Raw genomic sequence first — 25,534 nt, forward strand, 5'->3', positions numbered from 1 at the left:
GCATATTAGTTTTTATGAAGCTAGCAAAGTAACATACAGTGCTCGTGGAGAAGTGTGTTGCAAGACCAGCAACAACCATTTCTGCTCCGTTCAATCGGTCCCCAGTTAGAGCCAAGTACTCCCCTACATTACAAAGCTAAATTGATAAAAGCTAAGGTCCAGGCCATTAGACAGGCACATAAAGAAAGCTGCTCGTGACGCTATAGGTTTTACGTACAGAAAGCATAAAAATGCATCAACGCTCAGCAGTGCAAACAAAGGAATAAGTAAAGAGACCTATCGAAATATAGGAGAAGAGTAAAATACTCACTTGCACTAGGTGTCAAGTTAGTGTGTATGATGGTTATGTGCAAAAGGGTTACAAACTCCAATATTCTCTTGGGGAATCTCCAAGGTGATGCACTTAAAATAACTATCATATTTCCTAACTATGAGACAAAGTCTCATGAGGAATAAATTGTTTGGGAGAAAATATTACATTAAAACTTATTATATATCCTTTTTTAAGGAAATTTACAAAATGATAAGATGATAAAAATCCTATACATTAATGTTATGACTTTTAATAATTATCCAAATAAAGGGTACATTCTGATACAGGTAATAAGGGTATAAGTAAAGCATATTCAAGTAAGAAGCATGTAATGAGTCATAGTAAATACAGAACATTCAGTAGAGAAATTAATTATTCATCAATGTAATGGCATATACAGGCAGGTGTCTTGATTCACAAAATTCATGATACATTTATAACAAATATTAAGGGATAGTCTTGCATGGTATCTTGAAATGCATCGAGGGATAGTTTAAACTTTAGCATCCCATAAGGACCTTAAGATTTTCAAAAAGGAATCCCACGCATCCAGTTATAAGTCTACTTTTGGATAGTTTTATGCACAGTTTGCAGACTCGGACTTGGAGAGTACTCGGCAAGCCCAAAATTTTCAACTCGGAAAAAACTTGGCACATACTCAACAAAAACTCCGGGAAAACTCGGCAACTCAGAAAGTACTAAAATTTAAAATCTCTTAAAGAAACATATTTTTTTTTGTAGAATACAATTATAAAAAATGTATTAAATTAGTAATTGAGATTTCAATAGAGAAAATGTATAGTTTTATAGCACTAAAATCATGTGAAAAATGCATCTAATCCAATGTTTTCCCCACATCAACATTTTTACCTACGTTTTTTAACATCTATAAATACGCGAGAGTTAAACTTGAGAGTACTCGCCCAGCAAAAAAATTTGAGAATACTCAGCAACTCTTAGAGTACTCGGAGAGTTTGCAAACTATGGACTTTTATGTATGATATTTTATTTTCAGGAATATCACATGATTGATAGAATTAAATTTTGGCTCCGGTCATAGATGTTGGACTCATAACTATATCTATTTCTAAGTCCAAATTTTCACAATCATTGTTAAATATTATAATTATTTATTAAAAAATTTATTTAGAAGTCATATCCTTCAGCAAGTATAAAAAAGTCAATAACATTGGGAGAGTGTCTAGCCAAAAGTTGAGGGTGGACCTACCAATGTGTGGGTTAACCCATCATGAATTGAATGCATTTTTCTACAATGCTTCATTCTATCTTTAAATCCAAAAAATCTGCAGCAATACCCGAAGACAGTTGCTCGTACACAATTATGACTCTATGAGTGCTCCAATGCTCCGCATCCTTAACTTTGTCGAATCTTGGTTACTTTCTAATTTGAAAGTCTTGTTATACATCCATAAAATGGAAAACAATGACTATCAATAATGAATCTGTAATTCTGGGCTTAAACTTGCCTAAGCTTATAATGTCATAGTTCAAAATATCAAATTTGGAATGAACTTGGCAAGCCTAAATTTTGAGTCAGACTCAAGACTTGTCAAAAACTAAGCGGCAATTTAAGAAAAACAAAAATTTCTAATATGAACTTAGAGGCATGCAAAAAACTAAATTTAGAGAAGTCATAAGTAGTTATTCCTTCACCTATAGACCAAAAATGGACTACAGTGCACATCATAGCATCTCCTGCAGCTAGAGCTTCTTAGTAGCTCTATTGATGACCTCAAATAAGATGGTAACACTTCTATTGAGGAAAAGTATCATTTTCAAGCACACCGAGATCATTCAATGAAGCCCCTGCTACTTCTTTCACCTATACTTCTACATCTACAGTGCATTATGTTGCTTCCCTCTCAAAACTAGCAATCTTATCCTTAAAAAACATGGGCTCCACATACTTGGTATCAAGTTTGATTATAAATTTATGTCATCCAATCAATCCATGTGTCTCCTAGCTCTACCTTTTTTACACAAACACAAAGGTTTTCTTGTAAAAATATGAAGTTATTCATGAGAAGCCTCAAATATGCACCAATTCTGTCTACAAACTCAAATACACTCCAATTGAGCAAGATCTTTAACAATGAAAAAATCTTATCTTTTAGACAAGCAACCAAAACCATCTAAGCCAGCAAATTGTGCAAGATACATCATTAAAACAAGAAGCCACTTTGATCAGGAGATTCAAACACAAACAAGAAAAAAGGACTTTGAAGTCGAGCACTTAACTTAGGATTGTTTACCGTACAGGGTAAAAGGATATTTATCACATCTAGTATAGCAAGATATAACACAAAACAGATAGTTTATTCATATACGCAATATGCACTCCAATGCTTACAATATGATTATGATGATTACAATGATGTTTCAAAGTCCCTTCCGGACGATGTACATATACTTTCCCGAAGCAGTGACTCAACTGTCACGCGCCCATTCGGATACTATTCTACCAATCAGCTACAATATTGAATTTACCGACATCATCCCCCCAAAAAGTAAAGTCGTCTCCAGACAACAATTACAAAATGTCGAGACAAATTAACAAAATGGAATACATTAACTGTGACTAACTATAACAAGATAGATCTTTTTAGTCACATCACATTCACATTCCCCCCGTGCCTACACCAAACTGGTCTCCAAAACACATTGCATTTGTAGCCTCTGCTAAAACAATATTGTCACCTTAGCCAAGCTGACCTTGATAGCCACCTGTCGCCTTCTCTGCTTCCAACTCCTAGGTACACTAAGCCAAGTGTCGCTCTACTGCCTCCAACTGGATGGTCAGCTCCTCCGAGCTCTCTATGCATCCACCAAGACAGCCTCATGTCCAACACTTACTCTGAGTGCCTCAAAGCATAGCACCCTTCTTGAAAGGCTTGCTCCAGTGCTCTCTCCACCTCTAGCACACAGACACTCTATGCCTACAATAGGTCCAAGTCTCATCAACTAGTCACACTTCCCATGACTGATAACTGAACTGACCGAGGCTCTAGGGGCAATGCCCCCAGCGAGGTCAAGGGGTAACGCCCCCGCAGGGTCTTGGGGCAGAGCCCCAGCCGCCAAGACCAAATTAGCACCCTCAAACCCACACAAAAGCACATGGAATACACCATTTTTTTGATATTTTTGTGCCAACCACTTATGTTTTCTTTATTACCTATTTATGTCTTTCCCTTTGGCACCATACGTTATTCATTATGAACTGTTTTCATTTGTTGTCCTTTTTTTAAGAACATCTTATCACCCTTCTTTTGTGTCTATACAATGGTCGTCTTACAGTGTTTCAAATGTACCCCCTTCTAGTCTGTACTGCAGTCCTACCAGTTTGCACGATAGTCCTTCCTCCCAGTCCATATGGTAGTCCTTATATCGCAGCTTCACTCCATACGGTGTACGGGCACATGATGTAGTGCTTCTGCAATGGTCGTACGGTAATTGTCCCTCTATTATAAACTTCTAATTGACCGTACAGCGCCTTTCCAAGACTATGATGAGGTTGTACGAACTAATGTACGGTAACTAGACTACCATACGATGATTGTCTTCCCTTCCGCCATACGGTATTCCTATTCCTCTTTTTATTGCCTCCTTTGCGATACAATTTCTGTCTTCCTGCTTTTCGTACGATCTCTATTAATGACTGCCTTTCTCCTCCTTATGGCTTCCGTACGGACCGTATAGTATGTTTATTGCACCATTTGCTAAGTTCCCCTATCTCTGTATCTGCTCGTTTTATCCTCTACTGGTCATACGGTATCTTCTCTTTCACCATACAGTATTCATTCTAAGTGCTTACTTACTGTTTCTCCCTTGCGTACAATGGTACTTATTCCTTTTGAGTTGTATGGCCAAGTTTCTCTTTCCGTAATGTCCGTACGGTCAAAGTCTTCTTCAACACGTGGTCGTACGGTGTTTTGATTGCTCCTATAACCTTCCCCTGTGTCATACGGTCTCTATCTCCTTTCCTCTTTATGATTTTCGTATGGGTCGTACGGTATATATTTGTTTCACATTTTCTATGCTGTCTCTCCTTTTATCCATATGGTGACTACTTGCATTAATAGCTTCTTCTTTTAATCTTTACTAGTCGTACAATGGTTTCTTCCTTCGTATCGTTCTAGCCTGAACCTCTTTGTGGTATGGCATGTTAATACAAGGCTCATCTTTGTTATTCACATGCTGATATAGCCGTACAGTACTCATATTGTTCTATTCTCTATATTTATTACTTTCACTACTTCTGAGTCATACTAAAGAAATGTGCTCAACTCTATTTTATTCACATTTACCTATCTTACGGATTTACATTCTTTATCTACTACTTTTACATTTTCTCCAATTTGTTTGGATGCGGAGGTGTGTTATTTCTTTCGTGGTAGATTTTCAACTTTCACCCGTTTGCTACATCAGGCACCTCCTTCCCATCCAATATCCATTATTTGATTGCTCCATTATCGCCAACTTTGCGGATTTTGTACGGTCCTACCCACTTTACTTTGAACTTTCCTGGTCTGATCTCGTTCCGCCCATTATACTTAATGCTAATTGGCTCGGTTGAAATTTATTCAATTTCAAATGCTTGTCATGTCATACCTTACGCCTATTTTGTGTAACTTCCATGGCCTGTTGTGCCTGAAGTCGTCACTCATCCAGTTTATTTAAATTGTACAACCTCTCTCTCAGACTTTCCATATCTTCCAGTTTGTTCTCAATCGTAATCCTTAAACTCAATACCATGAATTCCATCAGCGGCCATTCCTTGCCGTCAATAATTGCATTCTTGATTCTAGAACCATCACTCTGTACTGCTGCAGTTTTTATTAAGCCCTTCCTTTTTGTTTTCTGTGCAGACCATACAATTTGTTTTCCTTGTTGTCTGTACCTTTCTACTAAATCCATGGTGCGGTGTAACCTTTTCTTTTCGCACGGTCTGTTCACCATGTTCCATAAAGTGGAATCTTTCCTCTTTCTAGGTTCGTACAGTATGTTCTTCCTCTTGTACTAGCCATACGGTATGTTCTTTCCTTCAGCTTCAGCCGTAATCGCCTTGCCTTCTTTCACTTCTCTGTATTCCTTCAGACATTCATTTTCCTCTCCTTTCTTACCTTCATCGACCCTTAACATATTACAGCTTGGAAAGAGCTCATAATCCTCCATCTGCCAATGGAGTAGGCTGTTCACTGAGTCCAAGTCATCATCGTTAGACCCTCCTTCCAGTCTCAATATTCGCTCTTCATCAAATTCCATTCTCTTCTTCCCCTCGTTGTCCCCTCCACCTTCGCCTTCGAAATCTGACGATGCTACTTCCTCACCTATCATCTATGTGTGGAGGTCAATTATAAATCTTCGGCCCCCACATTCCATGCATAGGGTATTTCGTTTCCAATCATGTTTAACTTTTGCTTGCACCAACCAACCCCGTCCAAGGATAGCATCATAGCCTTTTCTTTTTAGTGGAATGACCACGAAATCTAGTAGAAATGGTTGCGGTCCAATAGTTACCAACTGCGCCATCAGGGTTCCCAACGGCTTGATTCTGTGCTGATCTACAGCAACTGAAATGTAGGTGGCCACAATGTAGGTTGTCCCAACTTTTTCCATATATCCTCTGGTACACGTTTTCGCCTAACCCTCCATCCACAATTGTGTCCTTAAGTACAGTTCCCAGGATACCCATCTCTACTACTGTCGGATGTCTTCCCATCATGAGTACCAGTACCATTGGGTCTATTGCAGTCACTTTGCTGCCATCCTTTCCTATCTCTTTTGTTGCTTTCGGGAGTGGTGTCATGTTCAATATCGTCATCCGCAACAGAGGCATTGTAAGGTCATTTAATTTTATAGGAGCTTCTATTTGCATAACCTGCCTTATCATGTTTTGTTCAGCCAAGTTCCTCTTTGAGGTGTCGGCAGTGTTTTTTACTTGGAACTTTCCCATTTCCATCTTGTACGGCTTTTACCAGCTCCCTACATACGGATTTTTAGTGCACTGTACGATTTTGAAGGAGGCTACCGTACAGATGCCACTATACGATTTTTCAAGGTGTCACCGTATGGATTTATCCCATAGTTGCTGTACGGATTTTTCAGCAGTACAGATTCCTATATATGTACCATATTGATTATATAGAATGCAAGTACTATACGGGTTTTGGGCAACATCTAACTGTCATACGACGTACAAATTTCAAAGGATGTTGGAAGTAAAGGCAATGTACGGATTTTGAAACGAATGGCCAAGCCAGTGCAAGCAGAGTACGGCTTCTTTCATGTAGTCATAGTACGGATTTTTGGAGCCAGGTAATTGTACGGATTTTCAAGCATATCTTGTGTACGGATTTGGATTGCAAGATCACAAATTCTGAAGATTGGGGTGCGGTTTCTGGATGGCTTGATGCAGATTGTCTGAAACATTTACCCTTGCTGCCATACGCATTTGTTGAGGCTCTCACCATACGATAATTCCTGTACAGATTGTGGGAAACATTACCGGGGGTTTGCAATTCATTGTACACATTTCTGAGAGTATTCTCTACCGTACGGATTTGAAAGACCGTTAGGAAAAGACAAAGATATAACTAACTTACAGGAATATGGAGTCTGCAGGCAAACGATAATGGAAGAAGCAACTGGAATAGTCTGAAGTGGGGGAGGACATGGACATATCTAGTGCGGGAAATCAGAATGAAGGCACCAGCAGCAAGCAGAAACGGAAACCCCCGACACCTGCAGGAGCTGAAATCACACCACAAACTATACAATTTGAGGGGTTGAGTGGAATAGACTGCAGAAGATGGTGGCAAGAAATCCCCGAACGCATCTAGTAAAAGCCAACATCAGAAGAGCACAAGTAGAATGGGCTATTCGGATGCCTTTTTTTGCATTCGAGACTATGAAGGGTTCCTGCGCACCATGATTAAGACCTATGGCAGAGCTTCATGAAGGAGTACATTTGAGTATTTAGACAGGGACTTGGTGGTCTCATTCAAGGCAACTGATTTCACGCGAGTTTTTGGTATTCCAGGGCCGCAGGGCCAAAAGGTTCAACCGAAGAAAATTTCTAAGGAGGTAAAGCTATTTTTTATTAGACTGGTATGTGGGGATATCACGAAAGCAAAGCAAGAGGCATTGGCTACGACATCGAAGGGGAGGGGTTTAAAAAAAACAAACATTTAGGAAGGACCATGGCGATGCTTGATGGACTTGGTCAAAAGCAGGCTTACGGGATCATCTAGGGCATCCGATATCTCATTTCCACAGGTGTCTATGATGAATGGAATAATGAACGGAAAAGTGTATGATTGGGCGTCTGTGTTGGCTGAGCGTATTCATGAGTTCATGACCCTCCAGCATAAGACATTCTATATGCCTCACTACGCCATTGGCCTCTTCCTTAAAGCGGCAACACGAATGATTCCAGCAGATGAGTTGGAGGCAAAACTGGGACCACTTGCTCCTGGAGAACCCCCGATCATGCGGTGGAAGCACTTGGATACAGCCATGGGGCAGAAAGGCGCTGCAGGACAGAAGAGGCCTCGGATGGACACGAGGGGTGATACGAACAGTGGCCGTCAGGAGACATCTTCAAAAGAGAACAGTATAGGGGACGAAGAAGGGGAAGAAGATGATGATGAGGAGGTTCAGGTTGTCACGGCTACCCCCTTGCTATTTTCGCGTAGTACAGTTCTTGTTACTCCCTGTTTGGTGCCAGCAAGTCTACGCATGGCTCACATTCAAGGGTTTGGATAGGAAAGGCGGCTGCTACTGATGATCGATTCACCCCAACAGGCAGTCATAGTAGCAGCACCATGGCAGCACGGGGTAAGGCCTTCTCCTGTTTGGCCGGGAGTTAGGTTTGCCATATGATTTGCTCAGACGACAACACCCGTCAGCCGAGGGACTTTTTCAACCCCTACTGAAGCACTTCCGGTAGCAACACCTGTGGCACCTGCTGTATCTCAGCCAACAGTTGATGTTGCCATAGCGCAGCCAGCAGAAGTTCCCGTAGCGAAACAAGTTGGAGTTTCCGAGGCATAGCCCGCAGTGGAAGTCACCGTAGCACAGCCAGCAAGAGTTCAGGAACCTTCAGTAGATAACATACAAGACGAAGGAGAGGAGACGGCCATGGAGGTAGCTGATCTTCCAGCACTGGAGTTAGACAACGAACAAAATACTTCGCATGTACACTTGGAGGTCGTAGGATCGAATGCAGTGGTGACGATGGATGCAGCACTTTTGGCATCACCAGAGCATGATAGAGAGAGTCGAATTCGAGAGGTCAGTACTTTTTTGAGCTTGCGGTTCCACTATGCTCCGACTCCTAGGATGGCTTATGTACCAACTCCTACGCGAAATGATATTTCTGAGGTAGACACTCAGCCACAGGTAGCACAGCCCATTCTAGATATTGGACTATCACATTGTACTATTGAGCGTATGGCCGACGCCGTGGAGATGGTTATGCAGAGACATTTATCAGCATGGGAGGCGGGAATGAAGGAGGCATTTCCTACCGACTTTGCAGCTCTAGCCTCACGGGCTCGTTAGGTGTTGGATTCCATGCAGGCTCAGGCATTGGATTCGATTGTGAAGGAGCTGGAGGGAGTCATCTCGTTCATGCGACTTGGATGCCTAACTGCCTTCACAGTCTGTTTTGAGGAGCGAGGTTGGCCAGATGTCGAGACTCATGAGATGCTTCAGGAGTGGGCCACCACGGCGGGTTTTGGTGTGGACAGTTGGGTTGAGGTTTTGTTCCAGGAGATAGTAAGGTTGCACAAGCAGGCGTACAAAATCAAGTAGCAGCTGAGAGAGCTCGGGAGGAGTCAGCTGCTAGGTTGGCTTCAGAGAGAGCAGCCTGGGAATCCGAGAGGGCGGCCTGATAATCCAAGAGAGAAGCCCTGCTAGCAGCGAAGGAGCGGTTGGCAGTAGAGAAGGTGCAGGCAGCAGCGGACAAGGAGAAGGAGATGGGGGAAGTTGGAGCGATGATGCAGTCCGTGATAGAGCTTCAGATGGAAGCAGAAGCGGAGCCAAAGGATCGAAAGGAACAGGTCTACAAGCTTCGAGCCGAGTTGAGCGATCTGAGAGCACAGACCCATTCCCCTGCATAGCATCTTGGTCATTCCTTGCACAATTTTGTTGTATCGTCGTCAAGAGACGACTATTTTTTGGGGGGGGGATGATGTACTCGATAAATAATTGTAATGAGCCGACAGGTAGGATAGCATGTATTATTTGTTATGTAGCCGACTTGTGCCCGACAAGTTCCTTCGAGAACCTTCCGAAAGGCCCTTCGATGAGTATTTATAACCCCTTCGGGAAGCATTGTAATCATCAGATAGGAGCGAGCATAATGTATTGTTTTGGCATATGCGAATAATTTGAGTTTTGTTGTTCGTGTTCATTATCTGTGTGCATTTCTTAATTAATCTACGTGGTAAACTATTAAAATAACCTTCATGTTTCTTTTTAATGCTCACTATTGTATCTTATGATATCTCTGTAAATATTAGAATGTTTCTAATATTTAGGTGTAGTCTAGAATAGAATGTTTCTATTCTATTCGACTCTCCTCTTTGTATATATAGATCAGTTTGATCTCTGATTAATTCAATCAAGTATTCTGCCATTTACGTTTGTAACATGGTATCAGAGCCAATACTTAAATTATAATTTCTTCTAGAAATTATTTGCTTAATTTCTCAAAAACCCGCCTAGGGTTTTCCTGCTTGGAGAAATTCGAGCTAGGGTTTGACCCCTTTGTGAAATCGCAAGTTTATTTCTCTTAAAATCGCAATTTTTGCATCTCAGTTTGGACGGTTTTGCGGCTCAGTCTGTAACTCACGTTTTTTTGAGAAAACTCGTGTTTTGTTACAGTATAACATCAAAATTGCGTCCGTTCTTTCTCTGCTCACGTCGAATTCATCATTGCTAAGAGATTTCTCTGCTCATGCCGAATTTTGTTAGGCGTCTCAACTGCATATCAAACACAAATTTGAGCCGAGTTTTTCAACGTGAATGTTTGCAAAAAATGCGTATTGTAGTGCCATTTTTGGTTGACTCCAACATACATGACAGCAAATCTTCCATAATCTTCTCTTTTCGGGTGTTCTTTATCAGCAATCCACCATTCTTTCTGCAAATCCGACCTTCAAAGCCGCCAACTAGGGTTTTGCTCGAAACCCTAGTTTTTTACCTCGGAAAAATTTTTTGTTCACATATTCTTGGTGGGTTTTCCAAGATCTCAAATGGGTCTTCATCATATTGTTGCGGGTGCCTCGTTTTTTGTGCCTCAATTTTTGAGCCAGCGGATCCGAATTCTGACAACATTTTATTTTTGCGTTTTTCAAGCTCTTTTCTGGGTACTCCAATTTTTCTGGGTCTTTCATTTTCTCACCTCGAACTTTGTGCCATTTGAAATATTCACATATTATAAGCACCTGTATCAGCAACATCAGAAGTCAAACTCAATTAATCAGCAAGCCAATGCTGCCCAACACTCAGAGCAGAAAGAATCTATCTACCATGCCTTTATGGCCAAGATACTTACAAATCATGTGAAATCTTCTGCTTGGTACATCGATTCTGGTGCCTCCCGACTTTTCACTCATAGGCGTGATTGGTTTGTTGAATTCACTCACTAATCTGACTCAGTAATCTTTGGAGGCGGCGAAGAATTCAATATTGTCGGCAAGGGCAATGTTCAGATTCAGTCTGGAGGAAGAAAACTCATGTTTCTCAATGTATTGTATGTTCCTGGCATGAAACATAATCTTCTATCTGTTAGTCAGATTATGAAGCACTCGCCTCAGTTGGATGTCGTTTTCAGTGGAAATAAGTGTTCGATTATTGATCGTGCTTCTCGCACTACCCTTGCTTTCGGTCTTGAGGATCATGGTATTCATAGGCTAGTAGATTCAGGCGATTCACTTGAGCATGCCTTCATCACCGAATCATCCGCTCTCAGCAGTCTCTGGCATCAGCGATACGGTCATCTAAACATTCAATATCTAGCACAACTTGCTCGAGATAATTTAGTCCATGGCCTACCTAATATTCAGACCTAGAACCATCGCGTTTGCAAAGCTTGCCAAGCAGGGACGCAACATAGGACACCATTTAAGAATAATGAATCATGGCGGGCATCCAAAGTACTCCAGCTGGTCCATGCTGATGTATGCGGTCCTATGAATACTCCTATTACTGGAAACAAGTATTTTTTACTTTTTGTGGATGATTTCAGTCGCAAAATGTGGGTATATTTTCTTAAGCAAAAATCAGATGCCTTTCTTGTATTTCAGCAGTTTAAAGCTCTAGTAGAAAAAGAGTCTGGTTCCTCCATCTGTACTCTTAGGACCGATAATGGGGGGTAATTTTGTTCTTTTGCTTTCTCTGCCTTCTATACTACTCATGACATTAGACGTCAGTTCACCACACCTCACACCCCTCAGCAAAATGGTGTTGTAGAGCGTCGAAACCATACCATCACAGAAATGGCTAGGGCTATGCTAGAACATAGAAATGTTCCTAGAAAATATTGGGTAGAAGCAGTATCCACAGTTGTCTACCTTCTTAACCGGTCACCCACCCTTGCAGTTAATCATAAGACTCCTGAGGAAGCCTGGTCTGGACGCAAACCTACGATCAACCATTTGAAAGTTTTTGGCTCTCTGGCATATGTATGGATTCCTGTGCCAAACGCACTAAGTTGGATTCCAAGAGCCAGAAACTTATGTTTACAGGATATAGTCACGCACATAAGGCCTACAAACTGATTGATGTAAATACTGATCGTTTAATCTTAGTTCATGATGTTTGTTTTTGATGAGGAACTCGGACCATTTCCACTCTCTGACTCCCCACCACATTCCGAGATTCAATCTTCAGCAATCTCTGACTTGGGTTCTTCTATTTTATATGAGTCATCTGATGCTACTAATACACCACCTCAGTCACTTCCAGATAATACAACTCCTGCTCCTACTTCTCATCCAGCTATTCCGACAGCATCTGATATTGGCTCCTCGACTCTTCGGCCAAAATGGTGGCCTCAAACGATTAGTGATCTTCGTCGTGATGAACTCATTGAGGGTAGAACCTCCAGAAATAAGAGCATTCAGCACAATACAGTTAATATAGCTCTTATGGCCAACATCCACAGTATCCCTGAGCCCCAGATATATGCAGAGGCCAAAGGAATTCCAGAATGGGAACAAGCAATGGATGCTGAGCTTCAAAGTCTTCAAAATAACCACACCTCGGTTCTTTCAAATCTCCCTCCTGGGAAGAAACCCATTAGCTGTAAATGGGTCTATAAGGTCAAGTACCATGCAGATGTTACCTTGGACAAATACAAAGCCAGACTTGTTGCTCGAGGATTCAACCAGCACGAATGCATTGATTATGAGGAGACATTTGCCCCGACAGCCAAGATGAGCACTATTCACATTCTTCTTGCAATTGCAGCTCAGTATGGTTGGAAAGTTCATCAGATGGATGTGAAGAGCGCCTTTCTCAATGGTGAATTAAAGGAAGAAGTCTACATGATGCAGCCCCCAGGTTTTAAGGTTGTCGGTTCAGAACACAAAGTATGTAGACTCCAAAAGGCCCTCTATGGTCTTAAACAGGCCCCTAGGGCTTGGTACATAAACATTGATCATTACTTGGTTGGTCAAGGATTTCAGCGTAGTCCGTCAGACAAAATTTGTATATTAAACACTCTGGTAATGATATTCTTTTTCTTGTTCTCTATGTGGATGATTTGATCATTACTGGAAATTCAGAACATTTGATTTCAGAAATCAAACAGGATCAATGCAGAACTTTTGATATGACAAATCTTGGATTGGTTCATTATTGTTTAGGTATTGAGGTTTCGCAGACTGCCAACAATATTTTTTTGTCTCAGTCCAAGTATGCCAGAAGTTTGCTTGATAGGTTTCGAATGCAGGATTGCAAATCTGCCTCCACTCCTATCGAGACTGGTCTGAAATTATCCGCACAATCTGTTTCTCCTCCTGTAGATGAAACACTCTTCAGGAAGCTAGTAGGCAATCTCATCTACCTTACTACTACTAGACCTGATCTTAATTTTGCAGTCAGTTAGATCTCACGGTTCATGACAAACCCCAAGACTGATCATTGGATTGCAGCAAAACGTGTGTTACGCTATGTTCATGGTACTTCAAATTATGGTCTTCTTTACACAAGGAGTACTACTCCTAAGGTCAGTGGATTCACCGATTCCGATTGGGCCGGCTTAGTTGATGACAGGAAATCTACTTCTGGCTATGTGTTTAGTATCGGATCTATAGCAGTTACTTGGACTAGTAAGAAGCAACAGGCACATGCACTCTCATCTACAAAAGCAGAATATAGAGGAGCTGTCAAGGCAGCTTGTGAAGCAGTTTGGCTCTGGCAGATGCTTGTAGATATGCATATTCCGCAAGTAGGTCTGACTTCTTTCTTTTCAGACAATCAGGGCGTACTCAAACTTGCCAAGAACCCAATGTTTCATGAACGAACCAAGCACATAGAGCTTCATTGCCATTACATCCGACAATTAGTAGAAGATGGATCTATTCAGTTACGCTATGTCCCTACCTCAGAGCAATCAGCAGATATTTTCACAAAACCCCTTGGTCCTGACAAGTTTGTTAAATTTTGGGGATCTATTGGTGTAGTAAATAGATTGAGCATTAAGGGGGGGTATTAAAATAACCTTCATGTTTCTTTTTAATGCTCACTATTGTATCTTATTGTATCTCGATAAATATTAGAATGTTTCTAATATTTAGGTGTAGTCTAGAATAGAATGTTTCTATTCTATTCGACTCTCCTCTTTGTATATATACATCAATTTGATCTCTGATTAATTCAATCAAGTATTCTGCTATTTACGTTTGTAACATAAACACATCTGTTTTTCCAACTCCTTTCACGCTTACTGCAACCTCTTCTTTTCTTTCTCTTCATTAGAGTACTTTGCCTTCTCAGCTTGCTCACGCGTAATGGCTAGTGTTTCCTCATCACATGTTTCGATGCTTAATAAATTCACCCCCTGTTTCGGGCATTTAAAATCTTCGTGGTCTACCGGACCACATCATCTGCATAACAGTTGTGGTGTCTCATTCGTGGTACAATCTCTAGCGAAGTACCCCCAGAGGTTGAACACACAACATTGTATCATCGGTCGTCCACTCGCATCATACTGTATTCGACTCCGACCTTCATTGTTATTAATGTTATTATTATTACCACCCCTTCCGTACTGGTTATTATTGCAATATCCTCTTGAGGTTGCGTTGTTATTGTTTGTACTCGTTCTCACTCCAACAGATACTTCCTTTGTCAGTAGCACCTGCCGATGTCCCTTTGACTTTATATTGAACGAGCATTCCTTTATGGAATGTCCTGCAATCTGGCAAATATCACAAAATTGATTTTCGGATAGGAGCCCTTTGTGTGGCCCTCATCCTTATAGTCAGTACACCACAATTCCCCCTTCACTAAATCAGCATTCTTTTTCAAATTTTTAAATCCGTAGCATATCTTTCTACAACGCTCAAACTTTGTTGTGTGATTCTTTGTCATTGCTGCTACTTTCGGACAATGAATCGTCTGAGTCTAACAATTTGTGCTTCTTTTTCTTGCTTTTTTTTGTTCTCTCCAAATCCATTGCTCGATTATACGCATCTATGTATGATGTTGGAGATACAATCTTCATTTTCTTCTTCAAAGTCGACCGTAGCCCCTCAACAAACCATCATTTCTTTAATCCATTAGCCAATGGGCTCTCCATCTTCCCCACCAACTCTTTTAGCCTTCTTGCATAGACACGGATCATTTCGTTCTTTCCCTACTTTGTGTTGTATATTTCTGCTACAATTTTGTTATCGTCCCTTAGTAGTTGGAACTCTGCTATGAACTCCTTCCTAAAGTCTGTGCATGTAGTCAATTTCTGAGGATTGTCATTTGCAAACCAATCAATTGCCACACCTTGCAAGGTCGCTGGAAACTGTCGAACCCAGTCATCCTCGTCCGTTACACCATTTGTCGTCCATATTGTTTCACATGTCTTGCAGTGTTTGATCGGATCTGCAGTTCTGTCACCACTGAACTTCAGCAAATTTTCTTTTGGTCCTGCCATTACTACTTTCTTCTAAAGTGATGGTGCTTGTTGCGCACCCGCGTTGTCCTGAGTACCCATGCTATTCTAAGTACCCGCATTGTTCTGAGCACCCACATTGGTCTGCACAACCGCATTGCTTCGGACAACCACCCTACTTCCAACAACCGCATTACCTGGTGAGGAAAGATCTTCCTCAAGCGAAGTTGTTAGATTCACTACCTGTATCCATTTGTTGGGTGTATCAAGAACGAAGAGTTCACTCCACGCTCCTGCTCCTTCAGCACTTCGAGCCGTCCAAGTTACTTCCCTTCTATTCGGATTCTCTACCCTCAACGTATACAAGGTAAGGAACTCCTCCCTTGTCTCTTCCACCAAATTCAATCATTGTCGACTCTCTTCTAGCAATTCCTCGGCACTCCTCAATCTTCTAGGTGAATGCACTCCCTCCATCTGTGTTCCTTCACCACCTCGATGCCCATCGATTATTTGTTGAAGCTTCTATCTGGGCTGCGCCTGTTGTGCTGAAATTAAAACTTCTTGTGCTGTGCGTATTTCATCCTTATCTTTTATCTTATTCCTATCCTTGTTAAGCAGATTCGACATTAATCTTCATAACACTTCCTTCGTTCCAGGTTCAACTGGCAATGGTGCCAAATGTTTACTGTACAGGGTAAAAAGATACTTATCGCATGTAGTATAGCAAGATATAGCATAGAACAGATACTTTATTCATATACGCAATATGCACTCCAATGCTTACAATATGATTATGATGATTACAATGATCTTCCAAAGTCCCTTTCAAACGATGTACATATACTTTCCCGAAGGGGTGACTCAACCGTTGTGCCCATTCGGATACTATTCTACCCATCAACTACAATATAGAATTTACCGACAAGGATCATTGACTACAATCTAAGTATTATGATGTCCCCGACACAAGCTACACCAATAGCACATGCCAAATCAGAATGCCTGTTCCATTGAAAATGTGGGTGCAAGGGTAAACTCTACATTATCTGATTTATGAAAACGGCGTGAAATACCTTCGTTTTGAAGAAACCCTCAAGTAGCAGAATTGAAAATGACACCTTCTTATAAATTGGGATAGTTCAATTCCTGCAACACCAAGATATAGAAATTATCCATTAAAGATGTATATCATCTTTTGTATGTTCATTCAAAGAAGAAATTATATATGATGCAGCACCAACTGATATTTGAGATGATACCCTTAGGCATTTGTACATGCAGCCTAGCATCGTCACTAATATATATATATAGCCATACATCAAAAGTAACAGAATACCAAAAAAATCAGATTAGTAATATTCCTAATGCAGCTCTTCCCTCTAACCTAAGTCACAGGATTCACCGAATTTCATCCATGAAGTTTGAATTTCAGTGAATTTTTACCCTTTCCGAACTTCATCTGAATTTTATATTTAATATAATATTGTTATTAATAATAATATTATATTATTTTAAAATAGTATTGAGTTATTTAGTTTAATTATTTAGCAATGTCAAACTATGTTAGACAATTTTGTGGATATATTACTAATAGTCAAAATAAATAAATTTATACATGTTAGACTTAATGTTGATTTTTTTCCGAATTTTTACCCTTGCCAAATTTCATCCAAATTCTATGATTGACGAACTCGAAATTGAATTTGAACCTTGTGACTTAGCCTCTAACCATGTCATGTCAGAAATCTAAGGAGAATCATGAACAGCAAGTTACTGATAATACTCGTATTGACTTAAACCATCTGTTACACATCCCTTCAAAGATGAAATATCATGTGATATAGCCCCAACTAATGTTTGTAATGTTATCCTTGGGCATTTGTACATGCATAAAATCTTAATCACTAGCATTTATATATAGATAGCCCTTCATCAAAGTATCATTGTACCAACAGACAATTGGTAAGATATATAGGGTTCCAAAAGTGGTTCTTCTCTCTGACCATGTCATGCCACAAATCTACAGAGAATCATGCTACATAATGACGCATATTCTGTATTCATAATTCTAGTCTCTAACACAAAAAATAGATGGCATAAAATAGATTAGATTCTGCAGATAATGCAGACAGACAAAGCTGTTTTATATCATTATATCAAATCATCAAAAATACCAACTCAATTTCCAATGAAGATCGGTCACCAGAAGTCAGAAGACAGGCTTTTGCATTGTGTCCAAGACTTAATGCATTGGATTGGAGTTATTGCTTTTCAATAAATTAAAAATGATCTGAGCACAAGCAACTTTGGCTTGGATTCACATTTTCTGAAGACAAGTCTGCAAGCACCTTAGGGTCAAGTTCACACCTGTCAAGCATCTTAGATTTGGGTTCACGCCTCCCCTGATTGAATTAGCACCATTTGCAAATTCCAGACATCACATTGCATAGCTGTATCAACTTCATCTTGTATAACAATGTGAAACAATGAATAACACAGGCCATCGCATCAAGCTTCATGTGCAATAAAAGATCAGCTATTATCAACTTCGAAAACCAATTCTATTTTACCAAACTTCACAACTTGTGTAACACTACAGAACACTATGTAACACAGCAGAAGAGTCCACATTTACACCTCCCATGATTGAATTAGCACCATTAGCAAATTCCAGACATCACATTGCATAGCAGTATCAACTTCATCTTGTATAACAATGTAAAACAATGCATAACACAGGCCATTGCATCAAGCTTCATGCGCAATAAAAGTTCAGTTACTATAAACATCAAAAACCAATTCTATTTTACCGAACTTCACAACTTGTGTAACACTACAAAACACTATGTAACACAGCAGAAGAGTCCACATTCACACAGCCAAACAACAGTTCCACCTTATAGTTCATAACAAGCTCAAGGAAGTTAAGCAGTTGCAACACAAAACACGTTCTTGTAACCATTTGCTTTTTGTGACATGGTGTATGTCTATACTTTCAGGATCTCCTCTTTTACAACAACAAGAGACAGGAAGAAAGATGAAGGTAGTGGAAGATAGACAGCCATACATCTCTCTCAAGTGTACCATCTATAAAACAAATAGATTAAAAAGCAATTGTACCAATTCTATCATTCTCTGAATTTCACTCATCATTTATGAAGTGTTGCTTCCATATATATCATATCAAGATTCTAATGCAATACAGTGTTGTCCCACAAATAGATCATTGATTCCTTCTAGATTTTATTTGGCTGCATCAAGTCTCAACACGCAACATCATCCGAATTATGTGCAATAATGTCTATTATACAAGTAGGTGAATATGGAAGCGTGCTCGGAGATATATTTTAATGAGCCAAAATCCAAACAAGATGCCAGCTATCAGTGTCAAATGGCATTTGTCCATAATAAATTTGGATGGCCATGCCCTAACTCTCACCTTCAGAGTTTAGTGCTACTCTTCCTACATGTTGACACCTTATAAATTTAAGTCCGTCTCAAATGCAACATATACCATGCATACATCTACACACATATCCATCATTTGTATGCAGATACAGATAATGTGATCTATGACACAAACTCTAAAATTGTAGTGTCACAAGTTTTTCAGAAGGCGAATAATTTTGGCAGTGCTGTAACTCAGCTTATGAACACACTTATAGTTTACCATATTGTGGGAGTGCACAATAAGTGTGTGAATCTAATAGGTAGCCTATATAAATGATAATTGTAAATTTAAAAGCGTTCACAATCACCTACCCAAAACTCTAAGAAAATCTTTAATAGATGTCTAATCAATGAAACAATCACTGTATTACCAGAAAATTTGTTGAAACAAAGTTTCTTCCCTTTCAAAACAAATTTTCTTCTCTCTCAATAAGATGATCTAAATGCAGTTGCCTCATTCTTTTTGCATGAGAAAACATCTAAAAAGGAAGCCACTGCATGTTCGAAGTATTCAATTATCCCATTGACAAGGATCCAAATTAAGTGATTCAATGAAATAGGAAAATGAAACATTGGATCAAAATTCTCACTGCAATATCAAGGTAATCAATACAAAGGCATTCCTTCATTATTATGCTTTTCCTATAACAAAGAACTAAAAGTATAATGCCAGCAAAAAAATAATTAAAATATGTTAAGAGAATCAAGTAATTAATCAGTTTTCTTGAAAAAGGCATCAGCGACTTAAAAAACAACTAGAGTTAGGGGAAAGAACATTCATTTTTATTGTTGAATCACAGATATCAAAGTTAAAACTACAACACTGAAACACGGGAAAAAATATGAACTTTGAGATGTCATGAGATTTACCTAGAGAGCCAGGTAAGTGTGATAGGAAAAAAGAGGCCCCTCCATCAGGATGAAAACCTATGTGTGTTTCTGGTGCACCAAATACCTGGAGATCCCAAATAACAGGTGTAACATACCATTTTTCATATACTAGAAAAGAAAGTAATTCTAGAGATAAATCTATCTTTCATAACTAAATGACATAAGGCAGTTATATTCGTTACAAATGATTTCAATGTACAAGGAAAGTAAATAGCAGTTAAGAAACTAATATAACTTCCATAATTACCTCTAGCATAATCATTTGATACTACAACGACCATAACTAAATACACTGGAGGGATACCATGGAAGTAAGATAATGAGTTGTGCAAGCCTCGACATTTGGTGAAGAGGATAAGCATTAGCATAATCTTAATCTCCCAACCGCGAACCTTAACTTATCCCGACACAATCTCATATGAAAAAGCCCCTCCCTAACCCGAGGTTAGGCCTGCAGCACCATAGTCTTGCCACCCGAGCATTCCAGTGTTATAGTGTTGGCTAAGCAGCAAACAAGGTTGAGGAATCCCTCCATCAACCTCCCCTCTGTCAACTAGCACTCTGACCTCTAGTGATCAATTGCGGCAAGCATGCCTCTAATCTACCTTGCCCAAATATTTAGATGGGCAAATGAATAGTCCAATCACCACCGCTCAACCTAACAACTGAATATACTTTGGACAACCATGAACTGACTTGGTTTAGGCAGTTTTAAATGTTCATACTGATATTCAATTTGTTCTTGCAGGGATACCTCTCCTCTTCACCCATTTATGCTTGACTCTACTAGTCTTGGGTGCATCTTGGGAGATTTTCTTGTGTCTTATCAATCAGAATTTATTTACACCAATCTGATTCCTATCTCAACCGGTATATGGATCATAGTTTCGAGAATCACAGGAATTCACGTGATTCATGCGGTCCAGCCATTCGATTCAAGCCAAACGATTTTTTGTGAATCAATGAATCGAATCAACAATAAAGGGTTTATGAAATAAGTTACTCACTAAACTACAAGGGTTTTTTAAATTTGTCGAGTCGCAGCTGATTCGATTCTTATTCATGGCCAATTCATGATTCAATTTGGCCTTGCCGATTCCAATTCTTGTTACTTTGATATGGATAATACTATTGTATAAGACTTATATATGCCTTGTGAAATATAAAGGAACCATCTCTATGTATAACGTCCATTAACAAGCACTTTACAAGTATTTACTCAACAATTACAATGAAGTCATTTTGGACCGACTGTGCAAGTCTGTACTAACACCCGATATGCATGAATAAAAGAACTATAATACAATGGAAACATTTATGATGTTTTTCAGGATTCAATTTAGTCTTGAGCCTTGGTTACCGCTAGTATGATTATCCATGATTGTGGATACATATTACCATTGCATTCATTCATTCTGTAGTGGAAATCATCAAAAAAGTGCTTCGAAAAAGACATAGCACATATAAATATGAAAGGAGACTTGCGTAATGATTTCATGACCTGTGAATGATTGTTAAGATTTGTTGTCGTGGTCTGACAACACAACTTCAACACGTGAATGAGCCTCTTATACCACTGACGATGGCGTGAATGATACTGTAATCATGGGCACGCATCTATCTATCTATCTATCTCTGTCTATCTGTTTCTCTACCTGTCTGTCTGCCTGTCTATCTGTCTGTCTATCTGTCTGTTTTCTGTCTGTCTGTCTGTTTGTCTATCTGTCTATCTATCTCTCTGTCTGTCTATCTATCTGTCTGTCTGTCTTTCTATCTATTTGTCTGTCTATCTATTTGTCTGTCTCTCTGTCTATCTCTCTGTCTGTCTATCTGTCTATCTACCTATCTATTTGTCTATCTGTCTCTCTATCTCTCTCTCTCTCTGTCTGTATGTCTATCTATTTATCTATCTATCTATCTATCTCTCTGTCTATCTATCTATCTAGTTGTTTATCTATCTATCTATTTGTCTATCTATCTAGTTACATCTGACAACCACTCCATGGTCTCAAAATAAAAAGAAGGTAGTAATTTCTCTTATCTTATTAAATGTTTAATGTTTCTCTTGTTTTAAGATCCGAAAGGATAGCTCATGACTTTCCAAAGTATAGTCAGTTGCCTAGCTGTTAAATCCTTCACCCAGATAGTTAGAACCCATACCTGATGGTCCAATGGACTTAATTGGTGCCCCATTCCTTAAATCCTGCTTAGTAGTGCTTCCCCCCTTTGTCTACTCTTGCATCCAAAGAGTATTTCAACGATAATAACATACTTCTCAATTATAACCAAAAGTGTTTCATAATTATCATAACGGCTAACCACCAATACCATTGACAACTTATTTTTTTAACTTCAAAAGAAAATAATAATCATTATCAATTGTCTCGTAACTAGCAACTAACAAGTCATCTCCATGAGAATCAAACAATCAACCAAAATTATCCATTTCTCATGATCATATCATTAAACTGATTATAACTAACTAACTACCAGACACGTGAAATGTATGCCGTTACATGATTATTTTAACAGAGAACAATTTGGGATGTAACAATAGGGAAAATATTTATTAAACTGAATCAGTATCTATCAGATCCAAGGACTCATAGAGCCCCTGTAGAAATAACATATTAACAAGCACTGAAATAATACTTAAATTAATTTCTAGCAATCCTCAAAAAATAATAAGTTCTTATATGACCCTTAAAATGACAGAACTCTCCAAACCCAAAACATTATGCACTTTGAGATCACCCAAATTCTAACCTTATCCAAAGAAAATATTCAGAAACCATTTGATAAGTACACAAGATCATAGTAAATATGAGAACAATAGAAACTAAATTAACATTTAAAATAGTAGAAGGAATTGATAGCTTGGCAACTACAAAAGGGACATGGTGTTCATGAAATCTAACAAAATTGGCAATATTATAGAAAGTTAATATCTTGGAGACAACAGCAAGTTGAGAAACCTTCATTCTTGACTATTAGAATCAGGGGAATCAAGAAGATTGTTATAGTAAAAGTTAGATATCAGAAGGATCTCATAACTAACTATTAACAGAACTTTATTTTTAAATTATACTATTACTTTTCCCAAAAGCCATGCCACGATGAAGTAAAGTAAGGCTAAACATGCTATTACTCGTTGCCAGTACAACAACTTGAAAGATGTGAGGTATCCAAAGAATTAAAGGTTGAAGCAAAATCACTCACTTGCCATTCTTGCCATAGTGGCCTCCGGCCAGACAGCAATGGGCAATAATTTCCTAAATAGATATTTAAACAACAGTATTATTTAATTTGTAGGGTGGAAACCTGCTTCTTTAAGTTATATTTGTTTTACATGCAACTATATCTTCTTGAAAAAGTTATCAAATGCATTCTTGCAGATTATTGCATCATATTAAATTACTTCTGCTAACAACCTAACAACTGCAAGATAACAATTCCTGTGATGCTTACCAATACGATGGTTGTGAAGGTGAATAATTGCATCTCCCATAGATAAAAGGTAAAACTACATGAAAATTCACCCTTCAAAGATCATCCAGATCCCCGGCATTCGTAGAGGACAACACTCCAAGGAATTTAGGTATGTTACAAGTGAAAGCGTCTTATAGCAACAATAGCAAAATAAAAGACAATTGCAAACCTAAAAATTGAATGAATAGAGCAGAATACTGTGAGTACACGTGAACAGAGAGTAGACAATGTATATGAAATGGTAGATACTCTCATAAACTTTGTAAATGAGAAGAGTACAGTGTTATGGATCACTTTGTACACACCAGGTGAAACTGGAAGATCCGTGTACTCTATTGTTAGGATGTGATTTAAAGAATAGAGCCTAGAACTAGCAGTGAACTCCCAAACATGAGTGAGTTGCATATGTGATGCCATGTTGTAAGTCGGTATCTCTACTCTAGGGGGGGATGGTTTTAAAAATATAATGGGGAGAAATCTGAGTATAAACAAACCCCCACCTGCTCTGCATTGCATTGAGATACTCGACCATAGTGTATGCATAGATGTGTAGCAGTTGTAGAAAATCAAACAAAATCACTGCAGAAGATGCAACAACTCCACTTTTGTCTATTTGTCTTTCATGTGTCACTTGCCATCTAACACTGGCAAATGTTCATAAGCATCCTTTTCCCTCAAAGAATAGGAGGCAACACCCTACAAAGCCTTAGGGATGCAAAGGTAGAGAACAGCATTGACACTTACTGCTAGTGTCAACTAGATGTCAAGCCTCATGTTGGCTTCAACTAGTATCTAGGTTCGATGTTTGTTCAAGAGCCAACGCAAGGGCCTTTGTACCGCCATAAAGTTGCAAATTACAAATTTCCATCTGAATTAGACAAAAACATATGATTCCACAAGGGTTTGTGCATGCGAAATATTGATGCCCATTGACAACAATCTTCAGGTAAATATCTCTTAGAGCAGCAGTTTCAAATTGTACATTGTCAACTCTGTGAACCTAGTAATTGTTGCTTCTTCTCTTCTTCCGTTTAGCCAGTTAGAGAACAAGCATATCAGAATATGGCTTCGATACCATGTAGAAATGTATTATGGTTGTAAACAAATATGTTGAGACACAGAAAAGTAGAATAGAATAACAGTGTTACTACTGCAGCTACAAATTACATGGAGGCCAACACCTAATACAATCACAAGTTAAAAAACAGTTATGATAACATTAGGTATTGAAAATTAATAAAAATAATGTATAACAAATCAAAATGGATTAACGCCTACTACTGATCAACAACAGGACCAACAGAAGCAGAGGAGGCAACGGAATGTAGAATGAATTCATAACCAAGACTCTAATGATTTCTCTGGTCCACCAGAACAATAGTTCTTCAAGAAGATGACCCAGTACCTCTCTTGTAGACATTGCATCTAAATCATAATTAAGATAATTGCACAACAGTTCAAAGACAGAACTACTATGATTAAAGGATAAACTGTTATGTATTATGAAATTTATTTTAATGAATACCTGCATATTGATGGAATATTATCATTGATGTCAAAAGATGAACAGAACTATAAGCATCATCAATGTCAAAGGGACAAACACATCATGAAGAGGAGTGTGTATATTTCAAGTCATCTTAATAAAAGCAGTGATTAAGTTTATAAGAGGCAACTAAGTTTGAAGTTATATAAGGAGAAGTTTAATAAATAAGTCAGTTATATATTATGGACAACAACTTGAATACATATAGACTTTATTAGTGACAGCTGCATTAATGATTGGAATCATTGTGGCTGAGGATATTATTCAGCAACGGAACCTACCGATAAGTAAAGCACTGGAATCTTTGCAAAAGTAAAGAAAATGACAATGAGTATTAAAAGTTACGTGTCTCTGAATCAATCAGATTTTGGTCTCCAGCAACTGCTATATGATAGACACAGACGACACCTTATTCCATTGAAGTAACAGTTACTAGTCACAAAAGCTACCGTACAAAAAATATGTGAACAGGTGAGACAGTGAGACAGTGATAAGCAACACCAGGAAACATTAAAATATATTCAAACATATGCAGCGACTTCATAGAAAGTATAAACAGGGTTATTATCATGTGAAGAAAAATGCTAAAACACAGCAGACACTATGAGCAGCGATATATTTGTGTCATCGATAACAAACTCATCAAGTGATTAAAGGCTTAATCATATCATTTCAATACCATCAGGAATCTTCAAACAAATATATG

The 25,534-nt window shown here is 38.9% G+C and overlaps 1 protein-coding gene across 4 annotated transcripts in view; it reads right to left on the reverse strand.

The window, feature by feature from the left end:
- The window catches only part of LOC149558280 (3-hydroxyisobutyryl-CoA hydrolase-like protein 1, mitochondrial), a 239,269-nt gene that overhangs the window by 75,853 nt on the left and 137,882 nt on the right, over positions 1 to 25,534 (reverse strand). For all 4 annotated transcript variants that reach the window (XM_089832567.1, XM_089832565.1, XM_089832564.1 and 1 more), the window contains 2 exons: positions 19,773 to 19,857; positions 38 to 123 (listed from right to left, as the gene is read on the reverse strand). In XM_089832567.1, the coding sequence (XP_089688693.1) occupies positions 38 to 123; positions 19,773 to 19,857 (171 nt within the window). The remainder of the gene's footprint in view (positions 1 to 37; positions 124 to 19,772; positions 19,858 to 25,534) is intronic.

The sequence above is a fragment of the Cupressus sempervirens genome, chromosome 5 (genome assembly GCF_028749045.1).
Source record: "Cupressus sempervirens isolate cs-2001-9-10 chromosome 5, ASM2874904v1, whole genome shotgun sequence".
In the NCBI taxonomy this organism is placed as follows: domain Eukaryota; kingdom Viridiplantae; phylum Streptophyta; class Pinopsida; order Cupressales; family Cupressaceae; genus Cupressus; species Cupressus sempervirens.